The sequence below is a fragment of the Hippopotamus amphibius genome, chromosome 4 (assembly GCF_030028045.1).
Source record: "Hippopotamus amphibius kiboko isolate mHipAmp2 chromosome 4, mHipAmp2.hap2, whole genome shotgun sequence".
Classification (NCBI taxonomy): domain Eukaryota; kingdom Metazoa; phylum Chordata; class Mammalia; order Artiodactyla; family Hippopotamidae; genus Hippopotamus; species Hippopotamus amphibius.
In genome coordinates this window covers 47,304,882-47,328,818 of record NC_080189.1, presented here as the reverse complement: position 1 = coordinate 47,328,818, position 23,937 = coordinate 47,304,882, and the positions used below count along the sequence as shown (strand labels likewise).

The 23,937-nt window shown below is 34.3% G+C and overlaps 1 protein-coding gene across 2 annotated transcripts in view; it reads left to right on the top strand.

The window, feature by feature from the left end:
- Positions 1-23,937, top strand: part of ZNRF2 (zinc and ring finger 2) — a 100,756-nt gene that overhangs the window by 57,956 nt on the left and 18,863 nt on the right. Inside the window, exons 2-3 of one of the 2 annotated variants that reach the window (XR_009053297.1) lie at positions 3,380-3,475; positions 6,654-6,741. Coding sequence is in view for 1 of the 2 variants with exons in the window: in XM_057732739.1 (XP_057588722.1) it covers positions 3,380-3,475 (96 nt within the window). In the remaining variant the exon portion in view is untranslated. The remainder of the gene's footprint in view (positions 1-3,379; positions 3,476-6,653; positions 6,742-23,937) is intronic. The other variant, XM_057732739.1, reaches the window with a different exon arrangement.

The window sequence follows — 23,937 nt, the reverse complement described above, 5'->3', positions numbered from 1 at the left end:
CACCAACATGTTGTCAGGCTTTTGAGTTCTTGCCAATTGGGATGAGTAATGATATCTTAATGTAGAGATAAAGTAAAGCCCAGGGAGAGAAAACAGTATGTACAAAGAACCACCTGGAGTTTTAGTTAAAACACAGTGAATTAAACACACAGTGAATTTTCTTTTTCCTGCCTCCTCATTCCACTAAGATGAGAGTAAAGAAATAAACAGAAGAGCTTGAGAGGAAAGTGCTGCTTTCATTCTAACACTGTGCAGTTTTTCATTTGTTTAAGGGTTAGTTGCATAGCTTTCTTTTTGGTGAGATGTCTGTTTAAAACTTTTGCCCATTTTTCTAACAGGTGTTTGGTTTTCCTCTTTTTTTTTTTTTTTTTACAAGTTCTTTGTATATTAAGGATATTGTCCTTTTGTGATAAAAATTGTAATTTCATTAGTCTTTTGAATTTGTTTCTGCTGTTTTCATATGCAAATTTAAAAATTGCTTTATGTTTATGAGAGAAGCTCTGAAAAGCTGTTTGGAAGCTTTATATGTAAGATTAGGACTTGTCAACAGACAGGGATCTTGCTGTTTCATTCTGTGGAACTTTTAAGAGAAGAATCTACCAGTTTTTCTTGGTAGAGATGAAGAGATTGGTTGGAAGGTCCCTTTTCTATATGTAGATATTTATTTATTGCCTTGTTTTCTTCCCTTCCCCTTGCTGTGCCTGGTGTCCCCAAGCCAATCTGTTTTGGGTGTCGTTCCCTCCCCCCCCCAGTACAAAACTTTCATTCTCTTCTCTAATTGGAGAACTGTAGTTGCTTGGCTATATGTTATGGGTTGGAGACTTGGGGATCTTTTTTATTCAGTCTTTCAACCAGTCTGGATTTTAACCTCATGCCTCACCATTGTCTTGGGAAATTATTGGAGGTATAGATTCTAAATCCTTTGAGAATTATGTAGTGAGAATTGGCTTACTTCTGCAGACACTTAGGATGTCTGTTTTCTCAGTCCTGTTAATTCCTTCATCTGTTCTCATCTGTCTCCTTTCAAGTTCTTTATCTTATTTTATTATATTTATTCTTTTAATTGGTTTTAGGTATAAGGAGGAAGAAACGCATCAATTTATTGTATTTAACTAGAAATGCAGTGGTTCTTTATACATAGTTTCTCTCCTTAGGCTCTACTTAGTGGATAGTTGGATGGCTGTCAGTGGTTCATGGTATTGCACTTTTGTTTGATAATTTAGAGTTTATGTGCCAGTACTCAGATGATTTTGATCAGTAGTTAGAAAATTGGTTACGTTTTTTTTTTTTGTCCTGTTTAACTTCAAGGGAAGAAAGTTTTTACAATTCTAAGCAAAAGATTGTTATTGGTCCTGGAAATATGAATGCTGCTTGAGAGTCTCTTTGTCTTCTCCCCATTTGACCCATGTTTTGCCATATTGGTATACTCTGTGTTTGGGGATTATAGCTATTTTGTAGTTTAATTTTAGATTAATCCCCTTTGCTTTTTTTCTTTTTCATTTTGGTGGTTTTCAAGAAGCAGGAAGCAAACATACCTTTATTCCTTTCTTTTAAAATGTATTTAATACAGTGTGAAAAACAGTGCTCAAAAACTTATATTTCATTTAGGAAGTTGAATACTTGGATTAAGTACCCATGCCAAAACATTTTCCTGTTCAATAAAGCTGTGCACAAGGTATGTCTCTAGTTTGACTTGTTGGGTTGCAGTGAGTTTCATGTCATGACAGAGGGGAGAAGAGTGTCTTTAAGAACACACATATACTAGAAGTAGAGAGCTACCAAAATCTGAGGCAGCTTTAGGGACTGTTGGCCTACCCCCACAATCACCCTTCTTATTAGTTGTTGTCTCTCGTAGCACTTTGCTTCTCTCTGCACATCTGCTCTAAGATCTCCATGTGAAGCATTTTCCTGTGCTTGCTGATGATTTCTATTCTCTTATAGAATAGAGCCTACACATGACCCAGAATGGACACACCCCACCCCAGTCTCTCTTACCTTTACCTACATGTGACCTTTCTTGCTTCAGCTGTCTACAGGTGGCCAGTGTACTTTCTTGCTGTTTCTTACTCTTATTTCCAAGAAAAACGAATTGGTCCAGACCATCTTTTTGTGCCACTTCTGATTTGTTAGTTCCTAACCAAACTATAAATGGACTTTCTTGGATCAGTTCATTGCTCAAGCAGGTTGGGGATGTTGGAGAAGAGAAATAGGTCAGCAGGGAAACAGCAAGGAACCATGGATGGACAGTTACCCTTGGTAAGTGAGAAAGCAGGATAGAGCTGAATGCATAACATAGTCCCTCCTTCAGTCTACCAGTTTTTTAAAAATATTTGTTTGTTTGTTTGTTTGTTTGTTTATGGCATTGGGTCTTCGTTGCTGCTCACGGGCTTTCTCAAGTTGTGGTGAGCGGGGGCTATTCTTCATTGTGGTGCACAGACTTCTCATTGCAGTTGCTTCTCTTGTTACAGAGCGCGGGCTCTAGGCGTGTGGGCTTCAGTGATTCTGGCACGTGGGCTCATGGGCTCTAGAGCGCAGACTCAATAGTTGTGAAGCACAGGCTTACTTGCTGCATGGCATGTGGAATCTTCCCGGAGCAGGAATCACACCCGTGTCTCTGCAGATTCTTAACCACTGTGCCACCAGGGAAGTCCCGTACCAGTTTATTTTTAATAGAGTACTTCAGGCAAATAGTGCAGATTGAATATTGTAGGAAACTAGCTAATAATCTGTGTCAAAATTGACTGAGAAATCTGCTCTGGTGGTATTTGCTGTTTGCATTGTGACTTTAGTAGTGTGGTATGGCACCTCTATACTAGGAGTCAAGAGTCTTAGATTCTAGACCTGATTTGCTGTTCTGTGAAGGGCTTCACTTTCTTCATCAGATAAATTTTAAAATGTCATTGGAGTAGTTTCTAAGGTACTATCTAGCTGTAAAACCTTGCAACTCAAATTGTACTATACCAAGCTGGGAAAGGTACTTTCCACAAGGATGCTCAGAATACAAAGGTATTATAATGAAATCATAAGTTCAGATTAATGTAAAAAATTAGAAATGAGAATGATTGGGCCCATACATTAGAAAAGGATGCAAGAGTTTTGTAGTGAACCAGGATGCGAGAGTTTTGTAGTGAACCAAATTCTCCTCATTTAAGCTTGTTTTATTTGAAACAGTAAGTGGTGTTTATAAACTGCTGGTGTTTATAAACTGATTTAAGTCAGATATTATAGTCATAAACTCTTTTCCCAACTTAAGTTGCACATAGGTAGTGTATTCATGTAAGTATAATATTGAAGTTTGAAATGCTTTTTCTTCCTGGCTTTTTAAAAAAATACAGTTGGATATTCAAAATAAGTAACATGGATTTCTTTTACTTTTTAGGATTTAAGTGCCCTGTATGCTCAAAATTTGTACCCTCAGATGAAATGGATTTGCATCTTGTGATGTGTTTAACAAAGCCAAGAATAACCTATAATGGTAAGTCCAGTGCCCTAAAAGAGTACTTTAAATTAGAATTATCTTAGATTTTAATGAATTTCATGTTTCAGGTAAAAGTTAAAAGGCCAGGAAGGACTACCTATGAGTCCTGAGCTAACTGGTATCCTAATTAGGTTGGTGCTTTGGCTGTGCCATTCTTACCTGATTGCAATCTCCAGATATTCACGACTATAGGAGAGATTTTTCAGTGTAGTCTTGGTACATTTTGAAATAGACTTGAAAAAAAAAAAAAGTTCATTCATGACTTCAGATAAATAGAATGAAATAAAGGAAAAATGAGAGCTTTTTTTCAAAATTTTACAGATAAAAAGACAAACTTCAAAATTCTTGGAGAAATTTTACGTTTTTCAAATGTAAAATTTGGTTTGAAATAGAATGAGTAAGAAGAGTATCAGTAAACAGTGAAGCCAGTTGAAAGATTGACTTCTTGACCAACAAATGTTTTTTGAGTACCCGTCAGGTATGAGGTATATAGTGTTAGGGACTTGGGACATAGCGGTGAAGAAAACAGATGGATCCTACAGCCTAGGATCAATGAAACGTTAATCAAGATAGTAACACTTAGTAATCTGAGATTTCTCCTCAGATTACAATAAATCTTGTTGGGGTAAAATTTAGCATTGAAATGAACATGTTATTTTGAGTAGCTTTTTTGCGAAACGATTTAGGAATCTCTCTCTTGCTAAGGTATTGCTTCAGCCACACCATTATAGTAATAATTGAGTACTTTTTCACATATTCCAGTGAATAATTAAAAGTAGCTTTTAGCATTTCCTTTGAATAGTAAATGTACCTGTTGATTATATATAAACCTTTCTGCATTAGGAAATTGAATTGGCTACTTTTCATAATCTTATTGAAATTCAGTTACTTAAGAAATGAAGACATTTTTATTCAGGTTCAGAATTTGAGGTAAAATTGATTGGGCTTGTTTCTCATACTCTATTATCATTACTCTCCATAATTATTATGTTTATTACCAGTGTTTTTAAAATAAATATCCTTAAATCTTAAGACTCTGGCCTTGAATTTTAAAAGCCAAGTATATTTCCTTTTACCATATATTTGCAGATAGTATTCTGTTTATTTACTTTTTGTGTAGTGTATTTGGATATAGTCTTTTTATGTGTTGATATTTGGCAGTTTTTAATTTCCTGATTTAACTGTGCTCAGGTCATCAAAGTTTTCGACGAAATCACTTAACTTGGTGGATTAAAGAGCGATATGTAACCTCCCGCTTGGGGATACCGTGAACCAAGAATTAAGGTTTTAAATATTTGACAATATTCCAATTTAGAAGTTAGTAAACTTAATGCAAAAAGTAAAGTTGCGGCCATAAGAATGGCTACCTACTTTAAGGTAGGTAGGCCTGAAAGTTTTTTAATTTGTTAACTATAGATTAACATCTATAAACATTCACAACAAGAAGTAAAAACAGCTTCTTTATAAATATATATGGCCAACTATGTTAAAAGAAGGAGGAGCTTTAATTGACTGTTTTAGGTTAGCTGGAGGTGGCAGATTGGTTAATGTACTTTCCCATCACAGGCTATGGGAATTCTAAAGGTTTTGAAGGCAGAGCCCTGTAGGGGAGGAAAAAATAATCCCTTTACCCTTTTGAATAAAAGACAGATTAATAAGAGGAAAATAATAAAAGTTTATTAACATGTATACCTCCTGTATACATAGGAGGTACCCAGGGGAAGATGAGCAGATCTCCAAGGTGGTTTAGAATGTGGGGTTAAATACCATCTTCAGCTAAAGACAAAGAAGTAGTGAGGGTGGGGAGGCCTGTTGTGGGGGGGTTACCAGGAAATTCATGATAAGAGGTTTGTTATGCGGATATAAGTTAGTGCCTTCTCCATTGGTAAGATTGTCTTGTAGTAATTTTTTGTAATTTGGAGCCCTTCTTTTCCTGGTACTGAGAAGGAGACACCTTTGCAAATGAAGAGTTCCTCTGCTCAATATTACATAACAACCTACATGGGAAAAGAATTTGAAAAAGAACAGATACACGTATATGTATAACTGAATCATTGTGCTGTACACCCGAAACTTAACATTGTTAATCAACTATACTCCAATGTAAAATAAAAAATTTTAAAAAATGTAAATTTCCCTTACAAAAGGGTAGCTTCTGCTTTCAGAGCTTCTCTTGAGTCTGCTATTTCTCAGTCATTTAAAAAATAATCTTTATGCCAAAGAAGCATATTTTAGGTTAGCAGATTCTGCTACCCTTCAGTCACCAAAATCTGACCTATCAAGGATATAAGCCTGCATGACAGCTGACCTCTTTAACACCTAAACAATAATCTAGGATTATTAGGAAGTTTAGAACAAGGTGAGTTGGAGAATTCTGAAACGGAATCCTTTTTGGTCATATGGATTCCTCACAACTTCATATTTGAATTCCTAAAAGTTGATTTTCTAGGGAGAGAAGCATTAGGGAGATTAGGCCTCTAAATTGTGTTAATACTCAAACAAGAATTTTATTCAGTGTGGTGCTCATTAACATAAACCTTTTGTAGCCTTTCCTAAAGTAGCTAGATCTACAGTTTTAAAATTTATTTGTTCAGTATATATTAATTTAACAGTCTATAAGCATTCACAGTTAGCAAGGAGAATAGTTGGGCTTGTTTTTCAGGCTGGATTTATATTTATAGTCAAACTCCGAAATAGAATGAATTCCAGAAATTTGAATATAACTTGATGATTCAAAGTTTCAAATTCATATTCACAGAGATGATATTCTAAATGTTGGTTTGATTTACCAGGCTAGCCTACAGAAATATTGTTATTGTTTTTTATTTTTATTTTTAAGATTTATTTATTTTTATTTATTGGCTGCATTGGGTCTTTTTTGCTGCGTGTGGGCTTTCTGTAGTTGTGGAGAGTGGGGGCTAGCCTTCGTTGTGGTAGACGGGCTTCTCATTGCAGAGGCTTCTCGTTGCGGAGTACACACTCTAGGCACGCAGGCTTCAGTAGTTGCGGAGCGTGGGCCCATTAGTTGTGGCTCACAGGCTTATTTGCTGCGCTGCATGTGGGATCTTCCCGGACCAGGGCTTGAACCCGTGTCCCCTGCATTGACAGGCAGATTCTTAACCACTGTGCTACCAGGGAAGCCCTCTTATTGTTTTTTAATCTGTAATATATTCAGATACCCAAGTCCTGGCAACTGAAGAAGGAAATTGACTGGCCAGGTAGAAGCTCTCAGGATTTAGGCAACTGGCTCAGCAGAAGTTAAGGTAGGAGGCCCAAGGCAATCATGGCAGGGAATGATTCAGAGTGATGTGAGTGGTTGTCTATTTGCAGGTGGTATTTTTGGCAGATTGGGAAAAAAAAGTTCAGAATGGCACAATGAGTGTTCATAGATAGATAGATAAAATAGGTAAGTAGGTAGGTAGGTAGATAGCCCTTAAGTTAGAGACTGCCTGCTTCATATACTTTTCCCTCTTTCCTGGGCTTCATTGTTTAATTCATGGACCTAGTAATTCGATGCATAGCCTTGTGAATGTAGTATAAATTTTACGAGCATAGAGTCTCTGTTTCCTTGTTTCTCATCTTCTAAAGTATTTCAAAAGAAACAAAAAGGTGAAATAAATATTGATAGCGAATTTTTACTCTTGATTTTCTTGGTCTTTAAACTACCAGATGATAGCATGTTTTACATCATATAATGTTCAGTTTTCATTTTAGACTTCTGTGATTGAACTCTGTATTTAAGATATCTTTGTTTTGTTTTATTTGTAGTTAGTACTATGTGTGTGCATGTGCATCTGAAGGTGTAGCTTGAAATAAGTTTGTCTTCTGAGAGTTAATTATAAACCTATATAGTGAATCAAAACAGAGCTTTACAAAATCATCGAAAAGAAGACTGACCGTGGACAGAGTAAGATGTGAATATTACTCTTTTAAAGTAATAATTTTTGAAGAAAGATTGAGTCAGTTTCTTTTTTTTTTTTTTAATTTTTTTTGTATTGGAGTATAGTTGATTAACAATGTTGTGTTAGTTTCAGTTGTACAGCAAAGTGATTCAGTTATACATATACATATATCCACTCTTTTTTAGATTCTTTTCTCATATAGGTCATTACGGAATATTGAGCAGAGTTCCCTGTGCTATACAGTAGGTCCTTGTAGGTTATCTACTTTAAATATAGCAGTGTGTACATGTCAGTCCCAAAGACTGAGTCAATTTTGAAGGGAACTTGTGCTGTAATGAAAGTGAGGGAAAAGGATCCCATCTTCTATGCTGTCAGTAGGAGAATGTATCTTATCATGCTTACTTGGATGTTGAAGACAGGTTGCAGCAGGTAGTCAGCCCTTGATTCCAGTGTGCACATGCAGTCTTCTAATGATCTGGTTTTCCTCCTTGTAGCATGTTTGCAAGAAAGTACATATTTTCTCCCTCTGTAGTTACTGTCTGGCTTTCCAGGCAGTTGTGGTTCTCATTTTAAGTTATAAACTTGCTTTCTGCCTTACGTATTACATTTTCTTGGTTTTAAGAACCTCCCCCTCCCGACTCCAACACACTCATTTTAATCTTTCTGAATTCAGGGTGCTTTCTGAAATTGGCATGTCTCTTATAATTAAGGTTAAAATATATATTTGTCAATTACTGAGCAGAATTTTAAATAAGGAGGTAGTTATCATTGCCTGAGTTTGTGTGAACTTTGCCTTCTGTGGAAGATATCTACTGTCTGATTTGATGACTCTGTTCATTTATTTGCATTAATTTTTGTGGTTGAGTTTTAACTTAAATGTGGATTCCTAATTGTGGTTTTAAATGACTTTGTAAAGATTACATTGTGGGGCAGCATTGAAGTTATCTTTATGTACTTTAAATTGACTGTCATGCCATGACGTGACATTAAAGGCAATTGAAAGTGTCAGATCCCTTATGCTGTATTGTAGAAATTTCAAAGTAGATGGTATCCCAGAAGAGGATGGCACAATGAAAACAAAATTGTTCTAAAACCCACATGGGATTCCTATAGAAAAATACAGTCATCTTCTGTTAAAGGTGAACTTCTGATGAAAAATTTTAAATATACAAGGAGTGAGAGTCAGCAGATATGTTAGAATTATCACCCCACGAACTTTAGAACTATAAATGTTTGTTTTTAAATCATTAAAATCATTAAAATCTGAATAAGAAGTAAGTAAAAAATAAGATACATTGTGAATAAGATGCAAATTGAACTCTTTAGACATTAGTCATTGAAATTAGAATCTCAACCAATAGGTAAAGCAGCAGATTAGATAGGGCTGCAAGGAGAATTAGTAAAATATAAGATGGATCTGAGGAAATTACACAGAGTATAGTAGAGATGTACATGGCATGGAGCCTGTAACAAAAACATCCTCCATACATACAATAATCTCCTAAAAAGAGATGGAATTGACTTCTGGTTTCCAGTCCCAGATGTAGGAAGTTTGGAAGTAGCCACTGAGGTCTAATAGCAAATAAAAACCTGAACAGACTGAAAAATCAATAACTTTTCTTAGATTTGTAAGAGGTGGGAGGACACAGGGCAAACCGCCACCCCCCACAGATTGTGGAGACAGGCAAATACAGAGAGTCATGGGTTTCGACTTACTGCAACAGACTCAGTGGGAACCAGTGCCAGGGTAAGGAAAACCTGGACTGTGATGAATTGCCCAGGGCTCAGTGTGGGCAAGTCTGAGAGTTTAAAACTCCAGGGAGATCCAGTCCAGTGGGGCCTCTACAGTATTTTAAGATATATCACTAGGAGCTGAACCAGGTTCTCATGGTAAATGTCAGGGAAAAATTCCCTTCTGCTTCTGGCAGGGGGATGGGAAAAGGAACCATTTTGAAATATGCCAGAGGACTCTTACAGAGTATTGAGTAGAGTTTCCTGTGCTATACAGTAGGTCCTTATTAGTTATCTATTTTGTATATAGTAGTGTGTATATGTCAGTCCCAGTCTTCCAATTTATCCCCTCACCCGCTGGTAACCATAAGTTTGTATTCTGCATCTGTGACTCTACTTCTGTTTTGTAAGTATGTTCATCTGTACCATTTTTTTAGATTCCACATATAAGCAATATCAAATGATTTTTGTCTTTCTCTGACTTCACTCAGTAGGACAGTCTCTATGTCCATCCATGTTGCTGCAAATGGCATTATTTATGGCTGAGTAATATTCCATTCGATATATGTTCCACACCTTTATTCATTTATCTGTTGATGAACATTTAGGTTGCTTCCATGTCCTGGCTACTGTAAATAGTGCTGCAGTGAACATTGGGGTGCATGTATCTTTCCGAATTATGGTTTTCTCCAGGTATATGCCAAGGAATGGGACTGCTGGGTCATATGGTAGTTCTATTTTTAGGTTTTTAAGGAACCTCTGTACTGATCTTTATAGTGGCAGTACCAATTTACATTCCCACCAACAGTGTAGGAAGGTTCCCTTTTCTCCACACCCTCTCCAGCATTTATTGTTTGTTGATTTTTTGGTGGTGGCCATTCTGACCGATGGAGGTAATACCTCATTGTAGTTTTGATTTGCTTTTCCCTGATAATTAGTGATGTTGAGCATCTTTTCATGGCCATCTGTATGTCTTCTTTGGAGAAATGTCTATTTAGATCTTCTGCCCATTTTTTTGATTGTTTTTTTTTTTTTTTTGATATTGAGCTGCATGAGCTGTTTGTATGTTTTGGAGATTAATCCCCTGTTGGTTGCTTCATTTGCAAATATTTTCTCCCATTCCGTGGGTTGTCCTTTCACCTTGTTTATGGTTTCCTTTGCTGTGCAAAAGCTTTCCAGTTTAATTAGGTCCCATTTGTTTATTTTTGCTTTTATTTTCATTTTTACTACTCTAGGAGGTGGATTAAAAAAGATCTTGCTGCAATTTATGTCAAAGAGTGTTTTGCTTATGTTTTCCTCTAAGAGTTTTATAGTGTCCAGCCTTACATTTAGGCCTTTAATCCATTTTGAGTTTATTTTTGTGTTTGGTGTTAGGGAGTGTTCTGATGTCATTCTTTTACATGTGATTGTCCAGTTTTCCAAGCAACACTTATTGAAGAGACTGTCTTTTCTCCATTGTATATTCTTGCCTCCTTAGTCATAGATTAGGTGACCATAGGTACATGGGTTTATCTCTGGACTTTCTATCCTTTTCCGTTGATCTATATAGAAATATAGATTGGTTGGTTGGTTTGTTTTGCCAGTACCATACTGTTTTGATTACCGTAGCTTTGTAGTATAGTCTGACATTAGGGCGCCTGATTCCTCCAGCTCTGTTTTTCTCAAGATTTCTTTGGTTATTCTGAGTCTTTTGTGTTTCTGTACAAATTATAGTATAGTTGATTGTATAGTATAGTTGATTGTGTTAGTTTCAGGTGTACAGCAAAGTAATTCAGTTATACATGTATCTATTCTTTTTCAAATTCTTTTTCCATTTAGGCTGTTACATAATATTGAGCAGAATTCCCTGTGCTATACAGTAGGTCCTTGTTGGTTATCCATTTTAAATATAGTAGTGGGTACATGTCAATCCCAAATTCCCTAACTATCTCTACTCCTCCTCACCCTTCCTGCCCTGGTAATCATAAGTTACAGCAGTTCATTTTACCTGGTACATCATGTTTGGCTATCAAGAAAAAAATCACAGGGCATACCAGCAAGTGTGGTGGGGAGACAGCTGTTTGAAGACACAGAATAAGCATATCAGACATTGCAGAGATGTTGGAATTATCAGATCAGGAATTTAAAACATGATATGATTAGTATGCTAAGGGCCTAATGGATAAAGTATGCAGCATGCAAGAACAGATGGGTACTGTAGGCAGAGAGATGGAAATCCTAAGAACTGAAAAGAAATGCTAGAGATACAGAACACTGTAACAGAAGTGAAGAATGCCTTTAATGGGCTTACTAGTCTGGCCATAGCTGAGGAAGGATTCTCTGAAGTATAAGATATATCACTAGAATCCTCAAAAACTGAAAGCAAAGAGAACTAAGACTAAGAAACAGAACCAAAACAGAGCAGAATATCCAAGGACTGTGGGACAACTGCAAAAGGTATAACATGCATAATAGGAGGTGGAACTGGGGAGAGGCAGCCTTTGAAGGGAGATAATGGAGGGCCTTCTAGAGTTTCTGGAAGACAGGAATTCACAGATTGAAGGAGCACTATGATCCTGAGCAGTATACATAAATATAAATTTACACCTAGAGACATGCTATAAACCAAATACCAAATAAAAAGAGAAAAATGTTAGGGTAACCTGAAAAATAGTATTTTACCCTGTTCTGCTTGTGTTAGCATTTCTAAAATGCTTCTTGTTTTGTGTAGTAATTTAAAATTTAGCATGTGTTTACTTTATAAATAAGGTAATGGATCAGAAGTGGTATACCAGAAACTTTACTACAGTTACAGTCTTATCCATTTACCAAAATTGTACACCTATTTTTTTAGCACTAAACTCAATTTTATTGCCTTTCTGTTAGCATATGACTGCTCAAAAGCAGTACCAGTTTGCATTTAAAATGTTATAAATAACAACAGTACTTTGTACAAAGTACAGTCTTTAACTTTAGCTTGCTGAGTTCAGATCTCTGTTATATGACAATGCCAGTGTGTAATCTTGGTCTTGGTTTTTCTCTGCTGTAAATTTAAGGCTAGAAATAATGCATATCTTCGTAGAGTTACTGTGAAAATCACACATAGTTCTTTGTAGGTATAGTGAGTGTTAAGTAAACAACACCTGTTGTTACCACTAAGAAATATTACCTTTGACGTTAAGAGGTAAACATATGGTAGGTACCGTATTTAATGTGCTAACAAATCTAAAATTCTTTTATTTTAAAAGCTTATAGTTGTTTAATTCCAAAGTAGTCTAAAAGTCTTGCATGGAAATAATAGTTCTATAATATATGGAGAGGTGAGGGGGTGGGAGGATAATTAGAATACTACTTGTTCTCACATGATGTAATAAATTTAAAGCTGAAATTTAATGAAAGAAATATTTTCCTACTTTCTATAAGCAATATGGTGGCCTACACAGCTGAAATCTGAGGTCTAAATTTGATAATAGACAGATTGTGCTTAATCTTTTCAGAAGAAGCATAAATCCTTTCATGTTCTGTACAGAAATAAAATACTGTAAAAAACTAACTATAAATGGATACATGTGTTTATCTTACCTTCTTTCCTTATGGCTTGTTTTAAAAGAAGATACGTAGAATAGGAATTGAAATTAAAATACGTAGTTCTGTGAGAAGGAAGTTCTGATAGATCTCTAAAGCATGAAGTAGGTTTCAGATTCCGTTTCAATTTCTTCAATAAAATATGAGAAGGAAAATGACATTTTTATTTAAATTCTTAATTTGTCTCATCATTTCGTAAATCTTTGTCTTGCCCTTTTTTGTGTGTTCTTATCATATCATTTTCATAATGTTGATTTTTTTTTTAATCATTCTAATATCCAGGGTAAGTTTTGCTGATCATAAGAAATCAGGAGAAACAAGACAGAGACATTGAAAAGACTTTTGGAGTACAAGAAAACCGAGTAAACCTATAGAGCTGTCCTCAAAGGGAAAGGATTTATTTCCTCTGGTCACAGTTCTTATTTTGGTTAGGACGTGGTATTGGCAAACTATCATTTTAAAGGAATTCTAATGCAGATTAATAAAATGCATTTCCAAATTTATCTCATTTTTGTTTCTTATATATTAGAGCAAAGGTAGGATTCAGCTCATGTCTGTCAACAGTTTTGCCCTTTCATAAAATATTTTATATGTATGTACATAGAAAAAATAAATTAGTGTATTTAGATATTTAATCTAGACCTTGAAAGGATTAATAAGATTTGGAGAGAAGTGCAGGGTGAGCTCGGAAATAACAGGTAGGTATAGTTTGGGGGCAACAGAGAATAATAAAAGAGAATTGTGGGTGAAAAGATAAATTAGGGCTGTTTTTAAATAAATTATTTGGTATTTGGAAGATTAATCTTGCATTCATGTGCAAAAATGTAAAGAAAATAATTTCTTTACAGACCAGTTTGGAGAATGGTATGGTATTTTCTGTAGAAAGTGGTTGGATGTTGTATTAGGAGAAGAAAGACAGATGAAGAAAGAATGAGTTGGATTTAGTGATTGCTGGAAATGGGGAGGAGGTGTCACAGGTCATTTGAGGATTGGCAAGTGGAGGACTCAGTGTGGGGTAGAGATTGTAAGAGAGAACCTAGCTGCTCTAAACATTGTGCCAGGGATGTTGGTCTTTGCAAATGTGAAAATTGTGAAATGTAATTTTTTAAAAAGGATTTTTCCAAAATGAGTAAGGGTTTTAGGGTTAAAGTCACTGAATATTTTGTTGAGTTCAAGAAAGGTTTTACAGAGGACTATTAAAGAAATGGCTTGTGAATATTTTTTCAGTGATCATTTATTACTTGTATGACTTTTTTTTTTTTTGGTAATGCTTTTCCCCCCTCCTTTAAGTCATATTGGTCCTGATAATTCAAAACACTGCCCTGGATTTGCCTCAGAGACGACCTTGAGCAGTATCTTCCCAGCCACGGAGTGGTTTGGTTTCAGGGAAGGCAATATTAACACAGTGGCTCTGCCTTTTGGGGGAATTGTATTTGTCTTAACATTTTAACAGTGTATTAAGGTAATACAACAATAAAAATACTAAGGAAAATATTCTGGATAGTCCCATTCCTTTGCTGTCTAAATATTTATAGTATTTATGATTTGCTTGATTTCTTTCATTTTTTTGCTAGGCTGATTTTGGGATCTCCAGGCTTCTATACCTCTCAGTACCTCCTAGATTATTGTTACTTAGGATTCCTTCTATCTTGATTCATTTAAACTGCACTTCTTAGTATTCAGTTCTTAGACCTTTCCTTGTAATGCTTTTTGGTATGAGAGACGTTTTTATAGCTGAAAAATCTTTGACACCCAGTACCCAAATCTTGGTTTCTAAATACCATTCTCCTATAAAAATAAAACAGTGCTTCTTGGAGAAATGGCTGATTCCAGGGCTGGAGCAGAGAAAACAAAAAAAAAAAGCCTGGAGATCTTGTATTGTCTGACAGTAGGGAAGTGCTCAGAAATCAAAAAGATGAGGGCACGTCAAAGGGACACAGGAGCCAACCTGAATGAGGTCCCAGTGAATAATTTGAGCAAAAAGATTAATATAGCATGGTATTGGATCATAACTCAAAGTATAAAATAAATATATCTGGTTCCATCAATCAATCATTAAATTAATACAGAAAAGTAAAAGTTTAACCTGGAAATTAATCCTAAGAGACAAACCATATGTTTCTTTTTAAAAAAATAAAAAAAAATTTTTAACATACCCTTTTGAGGTGATTTAAAAGAATTTTTTAATGGGCCATATGTGCCCTCTAATTTTAAGTATCCCCAAGACATACTAAAACATATTGTGTGTGGCACATATATAATTTGAAGTACATAATCTTAGTTTATTATCACCATTACAGTAGTGGTTGAAAGGGATTTTTAGGGGGATGAGAGCTACTGTTGTAAGCCCCAGCAACAAAAGATTTTATCATTTTCTCTTCCTTATGTTTTAGAGAGAAAATGAGTTAATTTTGTTAGGTTTTATATTGTGAAATTCTCATAGTGAAGGGCTCCGATTATGAAGTCTTTCTTTCTAGCTTCAGACATTTTATGTTTATTATATATAGAGTACAGATGAGTGATATAAAGTACAGCCCATTATTTATTAACGTAAGACTCAGTTGGACTCTACATGTTTTACCCTTTATTAAATTTTACTAAGAAAGATGTTCACTGTCTTGCTCAATGCTATTTTTTTTTTTTTTTTTTTTTTAAGATTTTCAGTTTATCTATTAAGGAACGTGTTTTGTCTCTACGTTTGTTTTCATTCATCGAGAACCTATATCTTTAGTGTTAAACTTGTTACATTTTGGTCTAGTATTTTATAGTTTTGCTACTGTTACGGATGGATTTGCTTACCGTTTGAATATCAAATTGGTTTTGCTGGTATAAAAAGAAGCTAGATTTTAGGCAAGACTTTGGATTTTCTAAATTTATGACTGTCATCTGCCAATGAAGATAATATTTTCAAGCGTTTCTGCACGTGTTGTTTCTTTGTCTTACTGCGTTAGTTTGAAGCTTAAAAATGATGTTGATAATAGTGGTGCCAGTGGGCATGCCTGTCTTATGTGTTTTGTGTTTCATTGTTTCATAGATGCTTGCTTATAGTTTTGGTAAGTCATTTTTATTGTGTGTATGTCATTCTTGTCCCATTCTTTTACTTAAGGGCAAAAAACAGACTAATTTTAGTAAATGCTTTCCCCTCCCTCTTATTTGTTGATAAATTATGTTGGTAGATTTTCTGATATTTCAGTTGAATTGTGTTGATTTCTAATGTTGCTGGATTTAACTCTTTGATCATGGATTATTACTTTTTTAAAACAATGCTACCAAGTTTGTGCTAGCTAAAGATTATGCCAGTAAAATGAGTGGGAAAGCTTTTCATCTTTTTCTCTGTTCTGATGTAATTTGAAAAACCCAGGAAGGACTGTTCTTTTCATATCAGATAGAATTTGACTGTAAAACCATCTACCCCTCTTTTTTTTAAGGTAGATCTCTGACAGCCCTTATAATTCCCATAATTCCTTATGGGAATTTGTATTTTGTTAGAAAATAAGTGTTTTCTTCTAAATTTCCTAATTAATTGCCATGGCATTGTATATTACAATTTGTTACAAATATTTTAATTTTTAAAATATTTTTGGTTATATTGCCCTTTTCATTCTAATGTATATTTTTGTACTTTCGAATCTTAGGCTTGTTAAAAGGGCTTACATTTAACTGATATTTTCAAAGAAGCTACTTTAGGGTTATAAATTAAGTTACTAATTTATTAGTGCTATGTACCAAATAAAGCTACTTAATTTATTTTTTCAATTTTTAAATTTTAATAAAATTATTTTAGGAATAGAAATATTTTTCTTATAAGAGCTTTAGTTGTATCTGAGGTTTTAATATGAAAAGTTATTTTTGTTAATGTCTAGATAATTTCTCATTTCAATTTTTAACCTTTTATTTTGATTCAGAGGTTAAGTAGAAAAAAATGCTTAATTTTGAAGATAAATTTTTTTATGAGGCTTGGAAGGGGTATATGTAATGGGAAGTCATTTTGATCTTGGTATTAGAGAAAGCTGCCCATAATAACTATGTTTTTGAAATTCACTGAGGTTTTCTTTGTGACCGTGTACACCATTGACCTCTGTAAATCATGAATATGAGAAGCATATGTTTTCTGTAGAGTAAAAAATTTACTTCTACTATTATTCTTTTTAATTCATATGTATATAAATACTTCCAGTAAATTGAGTTTGGTTGTATTATTGAAATACTCTGTATCCTTGCTTATGTTTTTTGTTTTTTTTTTTTTTAATTTATTTTTTGGGGGGGGTACACCAGGTTCAATCATCCATTTTTATACACATATCCCCATCTTCCCTCCCTTCCTTGATGCCCCCCCCAAGCCCCCCCCATCCTCCCCGCCCCAGTCCTCAAAGGCATCTTCCATCCTCGAGTTGGACTCCCTTTGTTATACAACTTCCCACTGACTATTTTACAGTTGGTAGTATATATATGTCTGTGTTACTCTCTCGCTTCGTCTCAGTTTCCCCTTCACCCCCCGCCCCCTCCCATACCTCGAGTTCTCCAGTCCATTCTCTGTATCTGCATCCTTGTTCTGGTCACTGAGTCCAACAGTACCATTTTTAGATTCCGTATATGTGAGTTAGCATACAATATTTGTCCTTCTCTTTCTGACTTACTTCACTCTGTATGACAGACTGTAGTTCTATCCACCTCATTACATATAGCTCCATCTCATCCCTTTTTATAGCTGAGTAATATTCCATTGTATATTGTTTGGTTTACATAGTCTGATAAATTTGGGAAGAAGTTTGTTAACATATCTCTTCTGTGGCCATAGTTTTACTAATTTTTTTCTGATTTTTTTTAAGTTCCTTTTGGTGATAGTTGCCTTGCAGCAGTCTTTTTCTTGCTTTATATATTTCATAGCTTTGTTATTTGCACAAATATTTATGACTTATTTTCCATTTGGGTTGAATCTTATTATGTTGTAAAGTACACTTATCTCTATTCTGCCTTCTCTGATGTTATTTTGACTTATGCTTACCAGAAAGTGTGAAGGGTCTGAGATTTTACCCTACTTGTAAGCTAACAAATTAGCCTGCCACAGTTTCATGGATTTTGACAGAAAAGAGAATCAAAGTACTTTTATTATTATTAATCATAGCAGTAGGCAGAATATCAGCATTTTCTTGTGCCAGTCCCTCAAGTCCCTATTCTCACAGGGTGATGGTGAAGAGGGCAAGGTGATATCTGCACGCTCAGTGATTTGCGTTGCATAAGAATAACCCTGAGTTTAGGGAAGTAAGCAGGTCTGCGCTTGCACTGGAGGGGACACTGTCTATATTTCAAGACTGTTTGCTGTACAGAGATCCTTGAAAAGATAGTCCAAGAGAATGAAAGAGAACCATGGAAAATTGTCTCCCAACAATTTCTTTTTGTGTGTACTTGCCTATCTGCTTATTCCCTTTTTTCTTTAATTAATTTAAATTTTATTTTTGAATAAGTAGTATTTTTTTTAAGATGTAACATATTTAATAATTTCCAACAGTATATTCTTGATTTACATTTAATGAAAATGTATTAAAATTATTAACTTATTAAGCATGTCTTTTAAATTTTTCCAGGTTAAACAACAATTGATATGAATACATACCCTATAAATTTTGTCATTTATAATAAAAAATTGCTAATTTTCATAGTAAATTTATGATCCATCAAGTAATATTCTGTGTGTTATTGCATATTAACTCACAACAAATCTATGAGGTAGAAACTATTATTATTCCCACTCTACAAATGAGAGTACTAACATTCAGAAAGGTTAGGCTAATCATTTAAGATCATGAGGCTAATCAGTGGCAAAAATGGAATTTGAACCCAGGTATCATTGCTGCAGTGTATATTCTCTTAACACAATATTTCAGTAAGAAGTGTAATAATTTAAAATATATACATATATATAATTTCCACTTTTGTCAGTTTTTTTCTTAAGATTTGTCTGCTTTTTTGTTTAAAAAATTTACATACAGTAAATTTCTTTTTTGTTATGCAGTTCTGTGAATTTTAACATATTCATAGATTGATATAACTACCACCAAGGAAGGGATACAGGGCAATTCTGTTACCCCCAGATTCCCTCATGCTGCCCTTCATAGTCAAACACTTCCTCCATTCCTAACCCCTGGCAACCACTGATACTTCTCTGCCCCTTCAGTTTTTCTTTAAGAGAATGTCATATAAATAGCATCATACAGTATATAATGTTGAGACTGACATTTTCACTTAGCATAATGCATTTGAGATTCTGAATAGGTAGTATTTTTGCCAAAGCAGAGAGATATAAAGGATGTATCATGAAGTCTCCCCCTCACCTCAGTCCCTCAGTCGTCCTTTCGAGAGGTAGCCAATACTACCAGTTTCTGGTGATCCTTCCAGAGATACTTAATGTATATGCAAACAAATATATACATGTATTCTGTTGCCATACACCCTTTACACTATGACATCATGCTGTAAACATTCTGAACCTTGAGATTCTTTCATGGTGTATCCTGGAAATTATTCCAGTTGGTCGTCATCATTCTCTTTACTGTTATCTTATATTTTATAAGCGGATGAACCACAGTTAATTAGCCAGTCTCTTGTGGATGGACGTTTAAATTGTTCCTGGTACTTTGTATGTGTATGATGAGTATGTCTGTGGGATGTAGTCCTTGAAATCTTGCTTGGTCAGGGATGTATGTACATTTGTATTCCTGTTAATACTTGTAGTACTTTATTTTAGTGCTGGAGTGTATTTGCCAGTATGTAAGATATTTGCAAAAATTGTGACTTTTTAAAAATTTGTTCAGATATTCTATATTTAAAATTCCCAGGTGTTAGGGACTTTTCCCCTCTGGTTTTGCTTTTTTTAAATTTTACTGTATTGTGATCAGAGGTTGTTATCTAAACTATTTCTATATTTTAGTGTATTAAGATTTTCTTTGTATAGTTTAATATGTGGTCATTTTGGGCAAGTGTTCCATGTTCATGTTCAGTTTGAAAGGTCTTCTGTATCCGTCTTCTTTCTCACTTTATTTGTCGTGGACTGAGGTGAATTAAAGTCTTCTGCTAATATTTTTGTTTTTATCTGTATTGCCTATACTTTTTTGCTTTATGAATGGTGATGCTATGAATATGTTATTCCTAACTATTATAACTTAGATGCTTTTGCACCTTTTAGTACTATAAATAGTCCTCTGTCTCCTTTAATGCTTTTCTCATTATATTCAACCTTTTCTAATGTTAAGATTATAATTATTTCTTTTAGTTCATTTAGTTTGTATTTGCCTGATGAATATTTTCTCTTCCTTTAACTTTCAACTTTCATTTTTTTGTTTCAGATATAATTCTTGTATACAATGCAGGGTTAATTTTATTTAGGATCCAATCTAATCTTTCCTTTTATTGTGTTAGTTTAGTCCATTTGCATTTATGAATATGGCTAGTTTTAGTTCTGTCATTGTATTATATATTGATACTTTGTTTTTATGGCTTTTAAAAAATGTTTCACCAAGTGGTCAGTTTTTCTTTGTTTCATATGCTGCTGCTTTTACTTAGGAAGAACTATTCTTCTTTTAGAGATTACTTTCATAAATATAACTATATAATATCTTTAAGTTCATATTTTTAGACGCTATTAATTTCTTTCTATGAGCAATGATGAAATTGAGTATATTTCCTCTTTCTCCCTTTCTTACTTCTATGTCCCAATTTTAGTTGTTACGTTATCTTAATCTTTACTCTTATGCTATTAAATATATTTATACTTCTGTTATTTGCCTTGTCAACTTCAAATGATACCCAGTTGTTGTAGATAATAATTAACTTTTAATGTTTTAAGTATATAATCTATACATTATCTAATCATAATTCCCACATTTGTTTTAACCTTGCAATTAAGTAGATTCAGTTCTCACTGTCAATCCTTTTGCTTTAGTTTTTCCAGGTTTCTCTTGGTTAGCTGAGGTTTATCCTCATTTAAAACCTTTGAGAAGGGCTCATGGAAAACAGTTCACTAGACTTCTTGCATTTAATATTGCTTGTCTGTGTTTTATTATTTGTTTGTTTGTTTCTGTATTTGAATAACAGTTTGGGTGTAAAATCTTTGGGTTATCCTTCCTTTACTTGAGGATATTATAAGCTTTCTTCCGGTCTTACAGTGTAAAGTGTTACTCTGGATAAGTCTGATACCAGCCTGATTTCACCTCCTTTTAAAATTGACAGTCTTTTTGATGAGTTGACCAAAGAACTGTATTTTTTATGACCAATATCTACTAGGATATATTTTAAATAGTGTTGATTTTTCATGATTAGTTTTTTCTAGGATTCAGTGTGCCCTTTAAGTATATAGATCTAGATCTCTTTTTGTTTCCATGATGTTTTCTTGAATTTTATTTTTTTACAGTACTATAGGTATGCAATTGAATCTCCTTGTCTTCCATAGTAACATTTTTTCCTGTAATTATTAAAGCTTTTTTCATTTCCAATTTATTATTCTCACTTTTGACCCCTTGTGTTTCTGTGATGCCAGAAATGTCTGTTCTTTCTTGTGCTCCTTCTAGTTTCACCTTCATTTTGTAATAGGTTTTTTTCCCTCTTCTTTTTCATCTTCACTCCTGAGCTCTTATATCTTGGCATGTGTCCCTGTGTTTCCCTGTATTGGTTTTGTTTTGTTTTTCCTTTTTAATTCATGGTATATAAGTTGATTTGTTGAAGCTAGAGAATAATTATGTGATATTCTGTTATACTGTTCAACACACATACATTTACATTATAGCTGGTAAATTTAGTGTTGTTCTTGCCCTTATTTTGTATTTATTATCTATTTTACTTTGTTCTTCCCAGCCTTCTCTGGATTGATCAAGTTCTTTCCCTTTCCTCCAGATTAATTCAGAACTTTTACAATACATCTTTCATTCCTTTGTTGATTACCTTACTTTAATATGTGTTTTTAAACATATACTTCTGTTTTATTATGTCAAAATTAGGAGTTTTCTGTGTGCTCATCCTCTTAATATATTATTCATGCTCACCTTCCTGTCTCTCACTCTGCTCCCCCTCTATCTCAACTCCTGGATATTATAAAATACCTTAGACTTTTACATCCTACATTACATATTAAGTTTGCACTGTCAGGATTTTGCTTTTGTTTTACAAATCCTTGGTTATGTTACAGTTTCAGTCACAGTATTATCTACTTGGATTTAAATTTCACTTATACGTATTTCATTGCTCATTGCTGTTTTTTGTACTCCTTAATTTTCTTTTTCTTTATATTGAGAGTTCTGCTATTTTAATTTTCTTTTTTGTTAAAAGCATTTTCATGAATAATTCTTAGAAAGCCTTTCATGGACAATATACTTAGTGAGCTGTTGGATTCACAAGTGTTTCTTGTTTGCCTTCACATATGTTTACTATCTTGGCTGAATATAGGATATTTTTATTTCTTTTTTTTTTTCCTTTTGTGTCTGTAAAATTGTTCTACTCTCTTACTCCCAGTATTACAGATGTGAAGTCTTTCTGGGTCTCATTGTTTTTTCATCTTAATTTACCTGTTCTTTCCATTTGGAAGCTTATGGGTTAATTTTTTTTTTTTTTTTTTTTTGGGAAGGTTGGAAATTTTTTTTTTTTCCTAGGATGCATCTATTTAAGTGTTTTTTCACTTTACTCCCATCTCTGTTAATCCTGTTTGAGACTTTATAAGCCTTTTCAGTCTAGAAACTCAGTGTTTAGTTAGTTCGGGGATTATTTTCTTCTAGTATTTCTTTATTATTTCTTTCTCTTTTTCTCTTCCTCTGATTCTTATAATTTCAGTATTAGAGCTTCTGGATTTATTCTCTGTGTCTTATATTCTCGTTAATGTTTTGGGTTTTGTTTTTTGTTGTTTTTTTTTAGTTACGTGCTATTTATTCTAGATTACTAGCTTGGTGTTCTGCATTGGCCTTCTTTTTTCCCTTCTGAAATATTAAAGTATTATGGGTTTTGGTTCTAGGAATTTCTACTTGTAAGTCATCATCCCCTTCCTCCCTCCCTTTCTTCCATTCATTCATTTGTTCTCATATTATAGTAGGTGTTGATTTCAGTTTTTCAACTTGGTTCACCTTCATTGACATTGTTGTGTGTACTTAGTTTATGACCTTCCCCTGTTCCATAATGTTAGCACACATGTAGATGATACTATTATTTCTTTCTCAAACAGAAGATGATAGAATGCAAGATATTCTTCTCTTGCGAGCCTTGTGGTCATTAGCTTGGCACACACTAACCCTTATTGTTTAAAAGTGTGAGAAAAGAAGTTTCCCTGTTCTTGGGTGCAGAGAGAGTTCTGTCCTCAGCCCAACTCAGTAGCTTCTTTCTTTGAGTAGTGCTTTCATTGTCAGAGCAGCCTTCTTCCCTTGTTCCAGTGGAATTCACTCAGGTACTGAAGTTGCCTGGGCAACTGAAGGATAGGCAAATTTTGGGCAGAAAGAAATAAACTTCTTTCAAAATCAATGTGTTTACCCTGTCCTTAAAACAATTTTTTTAAAAACCCATTTTACACTTGCTTTTTCTTGATTTTCATGACGTCTCCTTACCTGAAGTTTCAGATGAATCTAGGTTAGATTTTTAGGATCCAGCAATTAGTCACAGTTATTTTAGTAATTTAATCACAGTATTTAGTCCTTTAGTAGCAGGATGAAAGGGAATCAAGAAAGAACTCTGGGTTGTTAATTTTGCATGACTATTGTCAGAGCTGCTGGTTCTCACCTTCCTGTTTTTTCCTTCAGGTACATTTGAATTTCACACTTTATTATCTAAAGAGTGGACATTTAAAAAGGCTCTCTCCTGTGCATACATCGTACTTTTAATTCTTTACCCATACATACTAATCAACCTATAATTATTTATTGGCAAACTCCACAAATATTCAGTGCTTTCTGGTTGATTGGCTGATATGAACCACTTGGATAAAGAAGTCAGTACACTTGAAAGAAACACAAAGATCGAGCCCAGCTGAGTCACCAGACTGCAAATGAAGTACCCAAGTCACTGAAACACCAACCCCCTGGCTTTGGGTCATTTTCTCTGTCCATTGGTTCATTTGTTGCTTGGTGTTTTCTTTAGTCTTCTGAGATCTTTTGCTTCATTAGCTGTTCAAAAAATATTTATCAAGAAGTTACTGTCTGCAAAACACTGTGCTACAGTAAGCAGAACCTACAGGGTTCCCTGCCCTCATGGAATTTACTGTTTCTTGAATACAGAGGTTGCAGAGTATTGGCT